Source organism: Anser cygnoides, chromosome 7, assembly GCF_040182565.1.
Source record: "Anser cygnoides isolate HZ-2024a breed goose chromosome 7, Taihu_goose_T2T_genome, whole genome shotgun sequence".
NCBI classification, from domain to species: domain Eukaryota; kingdom Metazoa; phylum Chordata; class Aves; order Anseriformes; family Anatidae; genus Anser; species Anser cygnoides.
Window position 1 is genome coordinate 19,112,545 of NC_089879.1, and position 20,214 is coordinate 19,132,758.

The 20,214-nt window shown below is 43.3% G+C and overlaps 1 protein-coding gene across 9 annotated transcripts in view; it reads left to right on the forward strand.

Moving 5' to 3' along the window:
• The first annotated feature begins 1,577 nt into the window (after nt 1-1,577).
• Nucleotides 1,578-20,214, forward strand: part of ARHGAP22 (Rho GTPase activating protein 22) — a 151,310-nt gene continuing 132,673 nt past the window's right edge. For 4 of the 9 annotated variants that reach the window (XR_010832988.1, XR_010832989.1, XR_010832990.1 and 1 more), the window contains exons 1-2: nt 1,585-2,032; nt 18,264-18,463. Coding sequence is in view for 6 of the 9 variants with exons in the window: in XM_048069290.2 (XP_047925247.1) it covers nt 1,999-2,032; nt 18,264-18,463 (234 nt within the window). In the remaining 3 variants the exon portion in view is untranslated. Of the gene's footprint in view, nt 2,033-7,488; nt 7,772-7,904; nt 7,928-8,633; nt 9,151-18,263; nt 18,464-20,214 lie in introns of those variants that run through there. The other 5 variants (XM_067000974.1, XM_048069294.2, XM_067000972.1 and 2 more) reach the window with 5 other exon arrangements.

The window sequence follows — 20,214 nt, forward strand, 5'->3', positions numbered from 1 at the left end:
GGAAAAAATAGGAATTTTTTGACATCTAAAAAAAGATTTAAAATATGTTTGATTTGAAAATTGCTTTAAGAAGGGCTGATAATCTTTATGTCAAAGCAAAACATTTCAAACAGGATCAAATGGAATGCTTCTGTTTACACTAAGTACTTTGTTTTCAATTAACCAAAAAGACTTCAAAGCTAGTATCTAGGGTTGAACGTGGCTGTTATTTGAGTGTTTTCATTTCACCCATGAACATGATAATCAATTATTTATATATAATATCCTTCCCCAGAGATGAAATCAAGCTCTCATGGTAAGTGACTTAGCAGGAAGAAGTGTCACAAGTTTCTCGTGAGGTTAGAAGTTCAGTTAACTTTATTTCTTGCTATGTGTTACTGCACACACCTTTTGATTTCCTGCTCAAAGTGCAAAATAATGCAATCTAAACAGCATCAAATCAGACAAGAAAAGCTGAAAATATCGAGAGAGAAAGAGGTCTCCTGAATTGTTAGGAAGAATGACTTTTAATCCAGGCACTGAGGTCGGATAGGAAGTCAGAAGCATAACTTTCCTAAGCTCGTGCTATTGCTGGTTACCCCCGCTGGTGTCAGGGTACTTGCTAAGCATATTGGCCAAGGGATCACCAGTTAGCTGCTCTTCACCATGCTGAAGCCCAGCTAACACAGATAATTAGTGGGGAGATAATTTCAGGAGCCTGTATATTCAAAACAGATCCCACTTCCAGCCTCATTTACAGGTGTGTAAATCTGAGACAGCCGTTGTGAGCTCAACAGATTTATGATCACTTCTAAGCAGCTGGTTCCACTGGCAGCTAAAGCAGGTAAAGGTCCAAAGCATCTTTGCCATTGCTGCACCCTTGTACACTATGTACAACCTCTGTGGAGGGCCAGAGAGCCTCTTCCACTGCTGGAGATACAACTTCATGGCCAGTGTTCAGGATCCAAGATACGATGGATCTTCTTGGCAAAGAAAGAAGCTGCCAATCTCAGGTGCTTTTTGTCAGTGCAACTCAGCAATACAAGCCTGCAGGGTGATGCTGCAGAGCATGCACTTTGCCAGGGAGATGTTTGCCCACTTTTTCTATGTTGCAAAAGGACCTGCTAGGCAAGAGATGGGGATGGTGAGGAAGGGGTTCATGCTACGAGCAGCCCAAGGGCAGAATGTGTCAATTGGATTTGATTTTCATCCAACTATGAGTTTATAGATACTAGTTAATAGTACCTAACTATTTTGTCAACGGTCCTTTCCTCTCCCCACTGCTGACTTGCTCCTTCCCAGGATGGGGTGGAGGAGAGCTTAGCAAGGAGTGCAGATAGAAACGATGGGTGCTAGGATGGAGTGCTGGCATTCCCCCGTGCCCATCCCACCAGACTGTCAGTGCAGGGAAGAGCTGTTGTTCTGCGCTGCAGTAACTGTTGTCATTTCTCCCGGCTCCTGGGTGCTTGGTGGATTCCCTCCCCAGAAGGGCTGCAGCCCCTGGGTGCTCCCCGCACGCCGCTGCCCTGTGGCCCAGCACACTTTGTGTTTCCTTCAGCGCACAACCTTAGCAGATGCACAAGCTCCTCGGCGTGTGCTTTGTGCCCTTTTTTTCCCCCAGCTCGAGCTGGGAGAGATTCAGCTCTCCGTCCTTGGCGAGTTGAAGCGTCTGTTGAGCAAGACAGCAGGAAGATGCGGAGGGGGGATGCGGGATCCACGCTGCTCCCTGGAAGAGGCATATTAATAACACCGATGCACGGCCAATTAGCAGAAGGAGCCGGGTCCAGCCCTCGTGTCTGCATGCTAGTGATTTATCGGCAGTAATTGCCGAGGCACTCAGCGCTGAGTTTGGACGGGAATTAATTCGAGGCCGGATAAATAATGCATGACGGTTTATTTAGCCCCACGTGAAGCGTCGCCGCCGAGCCAGAGCTGGGAGCCGAGCGAGGTGGCGGAGGGCGGCGGCCGGGCCCGGGGCCGCCCGCTGAGGCGAGGCGAGGCTGCCGGCAGGGAGGGAGCATGCTGAGCCCCCGGATCCGGCAGGCCCGGCGAGGTGAGTCCTCCGGGGGCCACGGGTCCCACCGGGAAACTTCCCCGGGAGGGCGAGGGGAGGGAGCGGCGGCGGCGGAGGCTCCGGGCAGTGAGGGGTGGGAGGGAGGGGGCTGGCCCCGCCGTGGTCTGCGGTGCCGGGGGGGGGAATTGAAGCGCTGGATTCCGTCCTGGGACTCGGAGGAGTCACTGCACCCCTGTGGGGGTTGCTAATGCTGCGCTTGTAATGCCGAAATTCTGCTGCTGGCGGCAGGTGTGGCAGGCTCACCTGCGGCACCTCGCAGCAGCAGGCTGCTGGAGCGCGCTGCCCCTCCGGGGCGGGATGCAGGCGCTGGGGAAAGTCACTTGGTGGGAGCTGCTGGCAAGGACAAAGGAAGGAAGGAAGGAAAACCTGCCCTGGGTTTGCAACAGCTGCTTAGAGCAGTCCTCCAGACGTGCTCGAAAAGCGACCGGCAAGGGCTGGGCACGGCTCGCCTGGAGGAGATGCTGTGGCAGGGGCTGCGTTGGGTGATCTGCTGCTGCTGCTGCTCCAGCTCCTCGCTTGACATGGCATTTGTTGAGCATCATTGCCATTCACAGCCTAATGGCAGTCTCAGGAGGATATTTTCCCGCCCATCAGACACAAAAACAGATTAATGTCATTTAGCAGCAAAAGCAGACACAGAAGAGTATGTAAAGATTAGGTTTTTCCTCTGCCATGCCAGCGTTATAAAATAGGAAAGCGTCACTGGTTCTAACTGCTGTGATTCTGAGCCAGACACTTCCAGCTAAATGTCACTTTGGGTCATACATATCTATGTAAAAGCAGTGTTTTGCTCTGAACAGTCCTTAAAATACCAACAGTCCATTAAATAGCAGTATCTTAGAAAAAAAAAGAAGCTTTCTGCTACCTGGGCTCTATATGTACAATCTCATCCACAGTAATTCATAGCTACTTATATTTTACTTGCACAATTTTGTAGAAGTTCAGCAAATCTTTTGTAGGTGCTGCCTCTTTGCCATTCCCCTTCTAAGAGGTGCCTGATCTTATTCCAGTATTTTAATACATTTATTATCCAGCATTCCTGTGGGTTGTTGTAGCTCTGATGAGAGACAAGCTAACTGATGTGACTAAAGTGGTACAGGAAATCTGTGGCACAGCAAGGAAACAGGCTTTCACAACTATATGCTGTACTTCCACTTCAATTCATCTAGAAGAGAATATAAATATATATTGAAGTCTAGTTATGAGGCATATCCTAGATCCCTGTGGGTTACTGATGCTCAGAGGACAAACTGTAGTGTACTTCTGTGATTCAATTTCAATTTATAGCAATATATCTCATTCTCTCAGGGTTTGCTCTGAGTTTGGTTTATTAACTGTGCAGTGGTAGGTTTATTTCTGAGTAAATTTAGAGCTCATGGAAAGAGCTGTCTTGATGCCTTTTGAAATGTAAGGAATTTTCCTACTTTTTTAATGCCTTGGCAAAGTATTAGTTACCAGGCAGGGCCTAATCCTGCAAGGCTCTTCTACAGCTCTTATTCATAGGAGCTGCAAACAGGCAGTGCTGAAGATGGCTGAATGCTTCTTTGAAGGTAAGCATCCCGCCTTGCAAGACTGAAGTGAATATAAAATGGTTGTTCATGCTCCCTGACCTCTCTGCTGGGGTTGTTAATGAAGGTTCAGGTAGTAAAAGGTGAGCAAGCAAATCATTGAGGAGGGCTGCGTGAATCTTTTGCTGATGGTGAACATCAACAAGGTCTGGAGAGCCACAAGCTGCTGCATGAGCTTTACTGACTTCAGGTTAGTGGCAGGCTGTTAGCTCTGCCAGTGAGGACTTAGCTGTGTAAGGGAGGCAGCATGACTTCTCTGAGCAGATGAGAAGGGATCAAAAAGAATGCTCTGGCTACAGTCTCTGGGTTCACTGGAGTGTGATGGGAGGCAGTAATAAAGTGGAACCCAGGGATGTTCTTGTATTTACTGTAGATTTATTGTGGCTGAATTACTCAAGCTACCTTGTCTATGTGCTGCTCTTTACTGCAGGCTCCCTGCATCTGTTCACGTAGGTCCCGGGTTTAAAGACATTCAGGCTTTTCAGAGTGTTGAGTCTGACATCTGGGGTGTAGCTCTCAGTATCCGTGATAGGAACAAAGATAATTGGCCTTACTAGAGGTAACTGTCAGTGTAATGCAGTCCCTGCCATTTCATCAGCAAGCTGGCATCTGTAACTCAGACACATGCATTTAAGAGGTACATTGTTTTCATAAGGCCTAGTAAGGTGTAAAATCTCACAGCCTGGAAATCTTAATGTGCCTAAATGGGCCTTCTGGAAAATCATTCATCCTGGTTAGGCCTGAATGGATTTTACATTATTTTTTCATCTACAGTGTTTTATGTACAGCAGTTGGCGGAGTCCAGGATTCTGAAATAAGTGACTGCAATGGAAAACATCTCCTATTCTCACATTCTTTCCTGTCACTTACTGTGATGGGGCATAAAAATGCTGTCTTCCAAAGTGGAGACAAGAGAACTTTAAGTATGGAGAGCAGGGAAAGCAGTTTTCAGACTCCATCCTTCAGTCTCAAGGAATGCATTTTTGTTTCATTGCTCTTAAGGTATGAAAAAATGAAGCAAAACATTTGCTGCTTTTCTCAAAAATTCTTAAACAGACTATACCTGACCAGTTGCATTTAAATGTGCTTGGCAATAGAAGCTGGACTGGCTACAAGTTTGCACATTTGTTTTTTAATAAGTGCTATGATGGTATTGCTCTCTATAGCAAAAGAACTGCTGACATGATAGATTCTTTACCGTATTCCTGTCTTCAGCACAGTCTGTCTCAGTTACATAGGCACGAAGAACTAACCTTCTCTTCTTACTAGGACTTTGTACTAGTGGGTGTCTGACATTATGGAATTGTCTGCACTTCTCAGATCTATTATTTCTGTTTGGCTGCACATTCATGCATATGTTACAGTATGTTGAAAATGTTATTCACAGTCATAAGAATTACTTTTTTTTCCCCGTTTAATTAAAAGTTAGAGACTGGAAAAGATGATGGGAAACATTTTAGCTAGCTAGCCTGCTGCAGGCAGGCTGTTTTTTCCTCAGGTATCCTTCAACACGCCTGTCGTAAAATTGCATTATTCCCCTCTTTCTTTTTTTTATTTTCTGAAACTCATCATAATTCAATTTTAATGAAAAGTGGGCTTTAACATACTTAAAACATTTCTAAGAATGATGTATAGTAATCTTGCCAGGAGGGACTTTAGAGGGTAAAGTACTATTATACCCTTCTGGGAGTGTGCACATGTACAATGTAAGCTTCATGTGCTTGCAGTGAGGACAGCTATGTTTTAATATTCAGTGCTTTTGCAATGGTGTCATTGTATTTTTAATGAAAGTGCTGTTTCTTTGATTACCGGAGCACAGATACCCTATACTTAAACTGCTTTCTTATGGCACTAAGGATACATGATTGTTCAGTCTCCATCCTAGCAATTTGTGAGCTGGTTGGCTAAATCCAGACAGACTTGAAAGGAGAAAAGACATGTCAAAATATAGTTGACTCCTATAAGCTCAAAGAAGATTGGAGGCAGGATAGAGGAAAGATAACCATATCTGTGTACCCAGGGAAAACTCTCATATAATACTCAACAGAAATATATGTTCTGAAAGAAAATGTCCAAATGACCATGCAAAAGACACATTGGTGATCTTGTAAATGCACACACATGTTCAAGTTAGCCAAAAAATTAAGGGATGTAGGAATGTATTGTGTTGTTGGGGATGATCCTGTATAGGATCAAAATAGTACTGGTGCAAAACAGAGCCCCCTAAAATTCATATGTAGTAAGGATATTAGTTACATGCCATTAACTGTCTAACAAACCCACTCCTAAGGATCTGCACTATTTGCTAATGTAAACATCTCCAAAGTTGTCAGTCACAACACGCCTATTCGGAACTGATAATTTTATTTCAATCCATTACTTGTGGCCAACACTTCACTACCATGTCACAGAACTTCACAATTTGTAATGGATTTACCTTTGCATATGCTACATTTCACAGTTAACATTTACATTCTGTGGATTAGGGAACATTCCAAGGCAAAGCTAGGACTTGAAACAAGTTTCCTGAAGTTTAGTGTACTGTGAAAGAATACTGAATTATCCTTCCTTTTTATTCAGCAGCTATTAACTGGCCATTCTCTGACTGACACATCTGACTCTGTAAGAACTCACCAGCTAAGGGCTTAGATATCTGAATGCAACCCTGCAACCTTAGTTCTTGAGCGGATGGAGGACATCAGGATAATAACATGAATGTACTGGTATGAAATTGTGGGGTTTGCCAGTAGCAACTTATTTCTGTACCAGAAATATGGAGTGATTGGAGTCGTCCCTTTAAAGATTTCCTGTCTAAATGAAAATTGTTATTAATCACTTCTTCAAGAAGCCTTAATGACAGGAGAAAGCTATCAACCAGTCATGGCTTTCAGAAGGTCTCATCTAGCCTGAGTTTGCCAGGCTTAGGAACGAACTTTGATGTGCAACATCTCTGGAAAATGAATAGGGCATTTTTACACCAGTGAAGGTGACCTCTGACTCTGTCAGAAGATGCTGCTTATTCAGAGTCATATTTGGCTAAGCCAGCTAATAATTCTTCAGTAGCACTGATACTGTTCGGGTCCCAGGGGTTGGGCCTCATCTAAGAATCAGCCACATAGGCCCAGTAGCAGGTGCCAATAGCAAGACAGTCTGCAACAGGAAAAGCTGAGATGAGGCCTAACAAGGGAACAAAAAATAGTGATTAAATGAGATTTCAACACAAAGGAGAAGAAAAAGTGTGAAAATTAGTTTATGGGGAAAAAAAAAAGGATATGACAGAGAGAAGACATTAGGAACAGTGAAGTAAATAGAGTTCATAATATCCCAGAGGCAGCCAAACAGTCTCAAATGCAATCTGGCTTCTCTGGTTACTGAGGGGTCAACCCTCTGGCTTTTTTCTGAGTCCTCTACAGAAGGCATTCCTGCTGCCCTGTGCAGAGCAGTTCAGTGTCACATTGCTATTTTCCTCAGGCATACAGGGCAAACTGGGGGCATCTTTGCCCTCAATTCCTGCCATATCAGCGACCTCTCTTAGCAGGGGCCAGCACCACACTGCTGAGGCAAGCCCTAGACCTCAAGGACTGCCTAGTGCAGGCTCCTCAGGCTGTACCCCCTTCAAAATCATGCTGCGTGAAAAGCTTGTTTCTCTGGCTAGTGAGAGGCAGAAAAGGGGAACTCTCACAGACACCTGGTCCCCTTCACAAACCACAGCTTTGCACCTGCAGCCTCTTAGCTCCGCGGAGAGGAACTCAGAGGGCCTCTGCAGCCCCAATGCTGCAGCTCTGGTTTGAGGGGCTGACGTTGCACACAGCTATTCCGAAGCATGTGGGTGGCCTGCACCTTGGCACCTCCATCTCACCAGGCAAACAATAACACCCAGCCTAGTACTCCTGCAACCAAAGTCAATAGCCCTGAAGCTGTGTACTCCTACAGAAATTTCCTTGAGCCCCTGAGAGCCCACCAACACAGGTGGGAGCACACCAGCCCCCATGGCGTGGAGCAATCAGAGTCACTAGCTGCAGCTGGCATGGCAGGGCCAACGTTACACTGGGGGAGCCCAGCTGCAAGGAGGAGGCTTACTATATCCCTTCCTTGAAAGAGTGTTCCTTTGAGGCAGAAGAGGCAATTTCAGGAGTTGTGTTCTAGAAAGGTATGTGGGTAAAAGGCTAGAGTAAAATGCTGGCAAAACCAATTTGGTTTATGGCCTGTGGTTTGTGAACTTGTGTGAGAAGGAGCCTCTGAGGCACTGTGGGGCAAGCCCTGCTTGAGGTCTGGGCCTCATCTCCTTGCTTTGGAGAAACGTGAGGTAAAGCTGCTGGGTTGAGCTTAAAATTCTAAGAAAATGCTGTAGGCTGCTGAGGGAGGCATTGGGGCTGGAGCCTGGTATGCTGCTGGACTAGCTGCATGTAGGTGCCCTGAAGAACAGCCCCAAGCTGGAGGGGGAAGCTTGGGGTGGACAAATCAGGGTGTGGGTGTCACTGCGTGCTGTGTCTGGCCCTAGGGAGGTGAAGGAAGCAGGGGATTATCCCTGCCCTGTTGGTAGTGGTCAGTCTCCTAGCACTTTGCTATTTTGGTAAGGGGTGTGCAGCGCAAAGAGCTGCATTATCAGCTGGCATGCTCTGTCTCTGTTGTCTGGTTCAGTGGCTGTGTGTGTGTACAGGAAGGTCTGAGAAACTGATAACTGGGGCATAACTCCAGAGAGAGAGGTTCAGCTTCCTGCTGTTACTCAGTGGTACGATCCATGAAAGAAGGACCTGGGCTGTTCAGAGGGGTGAGCCTCTCTGTCCATGTGGAGATGTCTCTTTCTTTCCACACGGGCTTCATGGTGTGTGCTGAATTAGGTGAAGCTTTTGGCAATAGTGTTCTGTCCTGGCCTGAAGGCTCAGGCAGGAGATCACCTTCTGTAGGACAAGCCCTGAAACTTTGCAGGCAAGCAGCAGTTTACTGGGCACACGCCATTTGAATTTGAAATAACGAACTATGGCCTCACCTCCCGGGGAAGCATTGAGGCCTTAAGAAGGAGCAATAACACTGCTCGAAGGGTGGCTGGACTGCCAGGAAGATAAACTGTGTGTGGGGGGAAATTAAATATTTAAAAACGAAAAAGCCATAGGCTTTCTAATTTAGCCGTAAAACACCTGCTGAGTGAGTGCAGGCTGGCAAAGAACACAGTGGTAGCACTACAAATGCTGGCACCTCACTCCTGGGAGGTCAGTCACCTGCTCCTCCTAGAGCCTGTATAAATGTATTCCTTTTCATTGCAAGGCTACTACCAGAAATACGTTATTTTTCCTTGCTGGCTTCCCTTTACATTGGTGGTAGTTAATAGGCAAGCACAGCAGTACAAACAGCTTGATTTGTTTTCTCCAGCTCCCTGCATAATAGGCAGAGGTAGTTTGAGGCAATGATGAAGGCCCTCCCACACCATGATGGCAGGGGGGAACCCCTTGATGAGGGTGCAGTATGAGCCATCTGGTGAGCTGGAAGAGGAAAGGGAAGGATCCGTGCCCAGGCCTGCATGTGTTTAAGGTATTTAAAACTAGAATGGGGGAGGGAGGCTGCTGCTGACAGTCCTTCTAATGTGTTTGCCTTCAACAGAGCTTCTCTGTGTGTGTCTCATGCCCAAAAGAGAGTAAATTTGTCTTTATGAATAGCTTAACAAAGGAGATACTAGGTGTCCTCTGGAGTTGAAAAAAGTTGCTCGGAGTATCTTTCCTCTTAATGCGTGTAATTAAAAGCAACTTATGCTTCAGTAGGATAGTTGTTTTGTGAACTCATTGAAGTTAAAGAGGAAAAAAAAACCTATCATGTGTGGTGTTAAATGAGGAGGAAGCTGTATACGCTTGTTCTAAGGTGAAGTGGTTACACTGCAGGGGAAAGGATTGGATCAATCATGATCTGTGGGAGAACTGTAGGCAGGGAGTTTCACAGTCTAATGCTTAACCTTGTGCAGACCTCCAAGTTAGGAGGACCCCTCCCTATGGTGTTAACTAGTGACATCTTGTTACAAACAGCCAAATAATTTAAGTTGGGTACTTGTGTTCAGAGTATGAGACATGTAGGAGTAAGAATTCCTGGATTTCTTCTAGTTTTGTCCCCCAAATAAATAACCCTGTCACTAAGGCAAGTCACTGAGGGACCTGTTTTGCAGAGAAAGGGACAGGTGATGTTTGCACACTGAAAACAGCCATAACAAATGTTGAAATGTACATTGAGCTGTTGGTGTAATGCCCTAAGAGTAGTGTAGGAATGAATACCTGTGTGATATTTGTATAAAAGAAATGAGAAATATGTTATTGCTGAATATGGGGAGGTTTTATTCTTGAAAGTGGCTGGGTGACGTTATCACTTCAGTGTTACTGATAAAAGGCCTTGACGAAGTTTTCTCTACTCCTAGTTATCATTTTCAGTTCAGAATAATTTGGGGAAGTGATATTCTATGGAGAGTGGCATACAAATGTCTCGGGTTAGTATAAGATATCAGTGATACTGGCAGCCACTGCAGTATCTGAAGAATATGGACTAAGTACTTGGCACGTCATGGGTATTGACACTTGTTATAAACACATGGGTGAATGCAGGGTATATGACTGACTAAGTTATTACGCTGCAGCAGACCTATGTGCTGTATCTGTAGTGCTGAAGAGCTGCAGCTTTGACCAGGATCCCACAGTGCTTGGTGCTGTACATGTTTAGGTACAGTCCCTGCTCCACCATGAATGTGATTGTGGCCAGCATTTTTTGTTTGCCCCTCAGTCCACCACGGTTAGGAAAACTATTTAAAATGAAGTCTTAAATCCATACCCACTGGGAAGATTACAAGAGGTTTTCACTGATTGTGGAGGGGGCACAAGCTATTTATTCAGTCTTCTTTCTGTGACCTGATTTGACTCACTAAAATAGCGGGGGAAAAGGAATCTGAGATGACTTTCTGGCATTCCAGAGAGTAACTATTCTTATAAAAAGGTCTGAGCTTGTCAGTGAAGTGTGGGAACATAAGGCTGGGTGGATCAGAAGGAAAGAGTGGTGTGGGTGTAGGGAGAAGGGAGTAAGACTTCCCTCTTCTGGCAGCGGTGAGCTGTAGCTCAGCGTGGTTGCCCAAGGAACTACAGAGCTTTGCCAGCAGTAGGGTGTGAGTTTAGCAGTGCTTGTCAGGTAGGCAGTTCTAACTAACCAGATGGAGATGATGGGCAGCTTTCAAGAGATGCTGCCAAGGTTCAGTGGGAGCGGAGAGCTGGTGCTTGGCTTTGCAACGGTTCTGTAGCCCATTGCGTGCTCTTTGGTGGTAAGGGCATGCTTTAAACGGACTCAGCAAATGGATATGAACTAAGTGCTGCTTTGTCCTCTGAACAGTCTGCTGCAGTGGTTCCAGTTGGGAACTGTCAGTGCATGGTGCAGACCTGAAAATGCAGACTTCTGGAGGGAACAGGTTTCTGTACTTGTGCTGCCCAATGGTATGGTCTGTAACTGTGATTTTAACAATAACAAAGGACACAACATGTTGAATTTGGGACTCTGACCTACTGGCATTTACTTATCTTTGCCTCTTCTTCTTGCTGATCATATCTTTTGTCTCCTTTCTATTCTTTTTTTTTTTCCTGAAAACAAACAAAAACAATTGTTGAATCTCTCTTGGTAATGAAACTAACCTGAACCTGCTGTCTACTGGGATAGAATAGCATGAAGTTATAATGGACTGGCTATCCAGCTTCTTTGTGTCCCTTTCAGTGCTTAACAAATAAATAAAGCATATGAGTATTACTCAAGTGACTAGTGTTCAGTTAACAGCAGGAGCTTGTAGCTCTCTAACCTTGCCTGAAGAGTAGAGTATTACCTAGCCTTCTCCAAGCCGAGGAACATACATGCAAAAGGCAATGCTGAATGGCTTGCTTAAAATATGATGTGCAGCAAGCTATGCAAAACGACTTCATCCTATTTCTAATTGGGAAAGGAGGCCAGTGTTAGCGAAGAAAAGGTTGTAAGAGTGATGAAAGGCAAAATTGAATGGTTGGGCTGTGATGTATTTTGTGCATTCTGTTATAGAGAAGCTAATGCATGCTTCTGCTACATGATCAGTAGCAAACTGGCTGGTACTGAAAATATAACATAACCATTACAGCCCCCACATTGTATCTTGTGTTGAGGGTTAAAAGGCCAGTAGTTATGGTGCTAAGTGAATGATGTTTTTATTCCTTGTCCTTTCACAGGCTTTTCTTTGCAAGGGCTTTGCTTACCTGTTTGATACACATTTTCATTTGCCTTGTACAGACAGGGCTGTGCTGTTACTTCAGATACACTGGGAGCAGGAGAACTAAGATGAGAATGGATGGGTGCAACAGCTAAGGCTTAAACTAAGTCTTCAATGAAGAGCCATTATATTAATAGTCTCTGTTACTATAATGTCCAAAAGTTTCACTATTTACTGTCTGTTCTACTGCATGTGTCTCTGTCCTTAGTCTAAGCTACTGGGTCAGTGGGCAGATCCTGTCTAGTGTCTTCATTTGGAGTAGTTAGGGATGTCTACATAAATAACCATTTTGGTTTGTATTAATGGCATGCTTTTGAAGCAGATCTGATTGTTTCTCCCTAATGTAGAATCATAGAATCATTTTGGTAGGACTTAATGATCTTGAAGGCTTTTTCCAACATTAAACCAACTGTTGTGCTTTGGCTGGTGTTTTATCATAGTTCTGGATTGTTTCTGATGAATAAATGTGCTCCATGTACAGTGTGCTTCCATGGTCATTCTGTGGGATGCAACTACTGAGACAAAAAGAAAATCTCTGAAATAAGTATTGTGTGGGTCATGGGGGACACCAGCTGCTCCACCATGCTTGTCTGCTCCCAGTGTGCTGTACTTTCTGCTTCAGATCTAGCCAAAATAACGTTAGCATATTTCATTGAAGCCACGACCCTTTGGGTCACTCTAAAAGATAGCAAAGATTCAAACTGATTGCTACTTTTGTTCAGCCTGATGGCCCCAATGCCTTTTTTAGGTGCACTAGCTGCCTACTTTTGCGAAGTAACTGATGAGTATAAGCGGTTCTCCTGGTCATATTGCACAGGTCACTGGAGTATAAAATAACTTTTCTGATTTAGAGCATGCTTTATACAGAGTTGACTATACCGTTTGTAAAGTGGTGAAAAGCCATGGCTGTTGTCTTGAACTACACAGAAGACCAAGATTAATTCCTTCATGCCACTCGGAAAGCAGCAGCCCTCAAACCAGTGTGTCTTGCCTTCTTGGTTTCCGATGGTGTTAAGTAAATGCTGTAGTATAGGGAGAAGAGTTGTTCCACGTGTTCTAAAAGGAAATACTGCATGCTTATTGAAGATGGATGCAAATATCTGAGCCTGCTCTGACTCTAGGAAGGTTATGGGCAGCTTTGAGTGCTGCTTTGCATGAGCTAGTAAACCTTGGAAGAAGCCTGAGCTCAGGGCATGGCAGTGTTAAATAGTTTTCTGTACCTGAAGGAGTATGTGTAGAACAGCAGTGTTGTGTGGGTGTACTAACCTGCTAGCTAGCAGGAAATCTTGCCTCCTGTTTTGCCAGGTACTGTCAGCATGCTTACCCTTAAAACATGCTGGTATGTAGAATGTATGCAATCTAATGCTTCAGAGCTTCTTGGCATGTGGTTGCCTTCCCTTTCCCTGTTATCAGTGAAGGAGCTAGGCTGCTCAGCAGTGCATTTCTTCATTGTATCTTTACAGCTGGCATGGCTTAAAAAACAAACCAAGTCTGGGCTGTGAAATATTTCACAGTACGGCTGTGAAAGCAGCATCTCCAGGCTTTTCTATTTTATCTGAGATTTTTCAGTTGTAAAACCATGCACCAGTCCTGCCTGGGCATGTTTGGAGAGATGATGCAGTCCCAAGTAGTTGCAATAAAGTTCTAAATCCTCCAGCTCAAGGGTGCTGGCTTATATGCAGTCATCCTTTGGGCAGCCTCTTGTTCTGGCTGATCTCTGAGCCCTTGTGGCTGGGTCTGCTCGCCAGGCCCCTGTTGGACTCTGTCTGCAGCCTTTCTGTTCTGCAGCTGGCACCCTTGGGCAGGACTTGCTTTGTTCAGGAACCTGCTGGTTTGCCAGGCACCCTGGTACAGCTTTAGTACATCTTTCCTGGAGTTTGATGGCATGAGCTTGCATTAGTGCTTCACAAGGAACCAAGGAAAGGTGGTAGAATGCAGCACATTGTCTTGGTCTCTATAATCCCGGAATATTCTATATAATGTTCTGAATAGAGAGGTGTAACTTCATTGACTACAACTAATGGAGCACAACCTGTTGTTATGGCAGTACTCCTAAATGTAGTATGTGTCTTCCAGGTCACAAAATGTGAGCAAGCACATGGCTGTGTAGCAGCATCTTGATTCAGTGCAGACTGCTACTCTATTTGGCTTCAGAGAACAAAAAGCCATTGCCAGTTTCTTTAAACTGATATAAACTGATATCCTTCTAGTTGTCTAAATACATTTTATCACCGATCATTTCAAACATTGTTCCATTAATGTCTTTACTGTGTTTCAAGATGATAAATTCTCAGGTTGTTGAGGAAGTGTCTTGGTTTTCATTTGTGCTTGCTGGCTGTGGTATCTCAGCAATCAAATGCAAACACAAATACAGATGTGTACTAGAGACTAAACAAATCTGAAGCAAATATTTTTTCCTACAACTTGGTGAAAGGAAATGCAGTATCTCTTGTGTTGTCGGAGCTTTTTTTGACACTGTTTGAATTAAGTAAAAACTGAGAATATTGTTTATAGTGTGTAAGATCTCTTCCTTTTGTGGCTAGTGTTTTAAATAAAGACTATCAGAAATAATAGCTGGTGTCACTGTCATTAGTTGAAGGAACATTAGAACAAAGTGCCTTCACTGAAGGACAGTTTGTCAGCCAGAATCTGTTTAATGACTGTATTGATTTAGTCTTATTGCCTATGAAATTTCAAAAGACCACAACTTTAATTGATATTGAAATCAATCAAGTCAATGCAATTCAATGTCTGTTTTAGTTAGGTTCTCAATAACTGTTCAAATCTGTAGTGGTCTGAGCGGGGAAAGGAAAGAAGAAACTGTGAAGTGTTTTCAGTGAGAACTGTGCTCAGAAAAGGGGAATGGTGTGGACAGAGAAGGGAAGAAGTGTAGCAGAGGAATTTATGTGTTGATGTGCATGCTTAAGGTAGACAAGGTGATGAGAAAGTGGTAATATGTATTGCTCAGAGGCAGGTCTGAGTGGCAGAGGACTCTTGTAGGTGTCTGATGTTCTGGTAATGGGGTGAAGAGGAGAACTGAAGAGTAACTTTAGACAAGCTGGGATGTAGATAGGGATTCCCGTCTCTGTAAGGAATGGCAGCATGGCTCCATCTGAGTTGGTCTGTCCACTCCTTGGGATAATCTTTGAGTTTGCTATTAAAGGCATAGCAATCAAGTGTGGGGGTTTTGAAGAGCTTACTTGGTGTATCCCAGGTGTTAGTACAGCAGTCATTGTTGGTCACCTCACTGTCTTTGCTCACAGTGCCTACTCCCACCTTCATCTAGCCATGACAACATCCATATGGAGCATCACTTCCAGCTGCAGGAGTATTTTCAATGTCTGCAATTCTGGTTCTTGCCATTTAATGATTCCTGCCGTCTAATGGTTCCTAAAAGAGGCTTGGCTCACTGTTGTTGGCAGCAAGGATGTGGGTCTATATGGTCTGTAATAAACTTACTGGGTGGTTATTGTCATTTTTCCTGCTTCTGAGTGGGTATGTCCTGTAGCTGGCATTTCAGTACTGTTGCTCTGTGCAAGTGAATCCTAAACCTTTTTTCCAGGGGGAGCTTGAATCCTTTCTACATTGATTTCTGTTTAATGCTTTTCTGTGTGGCTGAGTCAATAATCAATTCATGAAAATGTGGAGAGCAAAACCAAACTGTTTGGAGTTATTGAAAAGGCATTACTGGATTAGAACTCTAGAGTGTGTAAAGTATTTGCTGAGTTGTTGTATGCCTGATTTATTGATTTGTTTTCTTCCTTATGCTTTGCTGTTTCCATAATTCTGTTATATATTCTTAGTGCTCATCTATTTATATAGCTACTGTTAAGAACAAGGGGCTTGATGTACTGGATTGGATTATCAAAGTAGGTATTTTGATCCAAGTACTATGAGATACCAGCTCCTTTAAAGGCAGGCTGTACTCATCTGAAAACTTTCTTCTGACCTCTCTATGCAATTATTGTATTCCATGAAGCTTGCAATGTCAACGTCAATGCCGTTAATAGCCATAAATAATTCCTCCTTCTAAAAATGTCTGTCTGGTCCATGTTGTTGACTTACAGATGAGGTTGCTAAGTATCTCCATAATGAAATTAACTATTACAGTCACGACTAGAAGCTCTAAGGAAATGAAAAGCTAAGACAGCGTGAAGAATTAACAGCCATAGCAATTGACTAACGTGTGGTGCTGCTTAAAATAAAAGTATGAGGATATACATCCTCTAGTGTCTGACTGCAAAAGCCTCAACTCTTTGCTATAATAAATTGTTACTAGGCAGGGCTGTGCAAGTAACCCCAAAGGGTGTGTGAAGGAAGGCTTACCGTGGGTTATGCCAAAGCTAGGTGATGTCTTTTGTGAGGTTTTTGTCAATGTAGATGATATAATAAAGGCAGTTTGTTTCCAGTTAAATCTAATAAATCTAATTCCTGTTGGGTAGGAGTGGGGGAGTAGGAGAGGGTTTATATAACTGTATGCAGACAGGGAATTTGGAAACTACTGGGAATCATGCTTGGTCTGGAAGGTGCTGAGGTGCTGTAGTGTGGAGGTGACTGAGGTGCTTCCTGAAGTATAGATTTTGGTGGTATTAGACTAATTAGGTTAATAGCCAAGGCACTGTCCAAGAAACATAGTTCCATTTGGAAAAGCAAATTCTTGGGATATTTGTAAAAAGGTGTGTTGTAACATGAATGTGGAAAGGAACCTGGGACTGTCACAGATAACAGCTTGGTCCTTGCTATAAAACATGTCCTGGGATGAGGAAAAGGCTGTTCCTTCAACTAAGTCCTTACGTACCTCTGTAGTAGAGATTTAAATGTGAAGTCTGCTTTCTTACTGCATACACACGAAATGGGATCCTCTTTTTCTTGAGAGTGATGGGGGGAGCAGGCAAAGTTGTATGTGGTACTTTTGTAATCATCTGCTAGAGGGCACTGTGTTGCCAGAAAGGGATGTATGAAGGCATGAAGACTTCAGTTAGCTTTGTGGAAGGCAAGCGATTCTTTACATACTTTGCTAGAATGAAAGTCTTATCAGAGCTCAGACTATAGTGAGTAAACTTAAAGAATAAGCCCAGATACGTCAGAGCCTGACTTTAAGTGAATTCTGTGTTAAGCTTTTTTTTTTATATATATGTAAAAATAAGTATTTGAGGAGTACTGGGTTACTTGAGCAAATACAAAGTTTGCTGGTAGATCTCACTAATGTGGAACTAATGCTTTATGTGAGTTCAGCTTAAATTCAGCAAATTATTTTAGCCAAAAATAAGGGAAAGATAACTCTGAAAAAGCTGTAACTCTCTATCAGCATGTCTTACGTCATTTCAACATCTTAATTAAATTTTAGAATACAACTGAAAACAAACTTCTTACAGTAGGAAGTAGCTATAGGTTGAACCCTACTTTTTCTTGATGGAGGCATGAGACAAACTTTATTGTAGTGGAACTCACCCTAGGAACTTAGAGAAATGGAAAAAATCTGCATGTCAGACAAGGTTTCCCACTGAGTTTTACACTTAAAAAAAACCTAATAAAGTGATGCCCTCTTCCTGTAAAACTGGAAAACTGTCAGAGAACAGGCTGACCTCCTGTGGGGTGGTTACAGGAGAGGTGAGCAGACTTGCTCTAATGAAGGAAAATGACCTCAGATAGTAAATAACTTTTTTTATAAGATACTTCATAACTTCATAAATTCAAAGGAAGTAGAAATGGAAAAGACCTATGAGATCATGTAACCTTTCTATTCTAGAGGGCTCACTTTTTACTTGCAATATACGATTATTTGCTACTCCAGACTAGTAGATTTGTCCTTTTGAAATTTTTCCAGTGTGTTTTTTCTGCTTCAAAGTTGGAAAGCTCAAAAGACTCAGGTGACTTGAATCATACTGTATAGCTATGTTATCTCTACGTGCCTATTCCCTTTTTGAGTCTTTCTCAGTTCTGACTCTATTGGTGCGTGTTTGTTTCCTCCTGTGGCAGCTGGTGTCACTGACCAACCATCTCAGTGGCAGTGGGGGTAAGAATGTCATTTTAGTATCTCCTGTTCTCTTTTCTGTACCCCCCCCTCACAACACCTGCACATCCTCATTAGGCACATCCTCTTCTTTTGGATAGAGCAATATTGTTGTTCCCATGTACAGCTGGAGGCAAGTAATGACTTGCCATGAAGGAAGAGGGAGTAGGAGCAGTGGAGGTACTGTGCTGCCTAGAAGATTGTTGCAGCGAGCAGTACCAAAAGGTTGATGTTTGTCTTGTTTTGCTGTCATTAACTTGAATGTACACCCTGAAAAGCAAATTCCTACTGAAAGAAGGAGAGTGCAAGTAGTGGTCTGTTCTCTTTGTTTGTTCTCATCCTTATTTCATTATTTTACTTTCTCTGTAATTGCTTTTTCAGCCCGATCAAAGAGTTTGGTGATGGGTGAACAGATTGGGCCTCCCTCCAGACCTTCCTCTCCTAACCCTCAAGAACGTGTGCTGAAGTGTGGCTGGCTGAAGAAACAGAGGAGCATTATGAAGAACTGGCAGCAGCGGTGGTTTGTGCTGCGTGGGGACCAGCTCTTTTATTATAAGGATGAGGAAGAAACTAAACCTCAGGTAAGACTATTTTTAGAATTGTACAGTGTATTGGCTGTGACTTTATGTGGGTCACAGTCGGTACTTTTGTTTGAGACCTCAGTTCAGTTGTTCTTAGCACTGAGAATGCTCAAAGCAAGAGATGTTGCAAGGAGACTTAGTTACCACATGGATAAGTTGCAGAGTTTGGGAGAACATCAGAAGTTATTTATTTACCTACTGTGGCATGCTGAGAAATTCTAAAAAAAAACAAATTACCTCTGCCTGTTAACTATTTGCCATGTAACTAGTCAAAACTTTCATTACTATATACATCTCACCAGATGCAAGGCAAGGTGTTAAGTATAAGGCATCATTTACACAGTACACTGTTAGCATTTCAGGGAGGCTAGTTTAGTAAGAGCGTAGTTATGTGAGAGAAAAGTAGGAATTGTAAGCTGTAAATATGAAAAAGAAATTGCTGTCACTGTCAGGTGTAATTGGAAAGGTGTAAAGTAAGAGCCCAGAAGTGAAGGAAGAACCTTTTTCTAGGTTGTGGTATTGAGAAGAGGATTGAAGACAAGAGTTGGGAGTGTGTAAGTAGGATGAAAGACAGGATTACCATAACCCTGCTTTATTTAGTGGAATAATGCTGTAAATGGCTTGAAGTAGCCAAGTTTGGGAACTGGTAACCCTTTCCTTTGACCATGAGCAATTGCTGGAAGCTGCTACCATCTTGTCTTGCTGAAGTTTTTTCTGGCTCCATGAGATTTTTTTCCTGATCCATTGCAATCCTGCAGTTCTTGTCTGCTACTGGAGAAAGGTCTGAACAAAGCTCAGTACTGAGCTAACTATTATTTTATCATATGTAATGGTTATTTTTGCAATATGAGGTCTATCTAAGCTTATATGTTCCATGCAAGTGAGGACAGCATCTAGCAGTTAGAAGCTGTGGCAGCTTTGCAGTAGCACGTAGGGAATGGTTTGTCATATTAACTCTTGTTATCTGCTGGACAGCATTGAGCCTACTAACACTGTTTTCTTAAGGCTGTATCCAGTACTTCATCTGTAATCATTCAAGAAATTTGTTATCTGTGTGTATAGTGCCTCTCCAAATCTTTGTTTTTAGACTCAGCTGCTTTCTGCAGCGATATATTCCACTGGCTGTCAGTCCAACATTGGTTAAGAGTTTCCCTTTCTCCACTCCCACTGTGCACGATGCTCCCCCCAAAACTGGTCAAAATATGATCTAGAAGCCAATACCACTTTGGTTCAGCTGTCACCAGACTTACAACTTTTGAAGCACAGCATGAACTCCTGACCAGTAACAAGAGCAGAAGGGTGGAGTGAGGCAGTCCAGACAATTTTTCTCTAGGTAGCCGGACTGTATTTCTCTATTTCATAAGGCAATGGCATTCTTGGTTTTGCATATGATGTTATTGACCTGCTAATTCTCTCTTGACAGAGCAGCAATGTTTCCTACTAAATCCCTAAGTGCTATCAAGTTTGATCTTCCCTGAATTAGTTACATTTCCTGTCAGTTCTGTAGCTTTCCTCATGAAGAAATCTAATTACAGAAAACTCATTGCTTAGAATCACAGTAATGTCAGTACCATTTATGTACTATTTCTACTGCAGTTAACAACTCAAAATACCCCATAATAAATAGTAGTGCAATTTACTTCAAGTAAGGACTTCTAGTAAAAGCTACGATTGTCAGGAGGCTCTGTTAAGTATCTGGAAGTAAAGTCTTTTAAGCAGATGCTGATTGTTCATGAAAAGCAAAAGTTAAG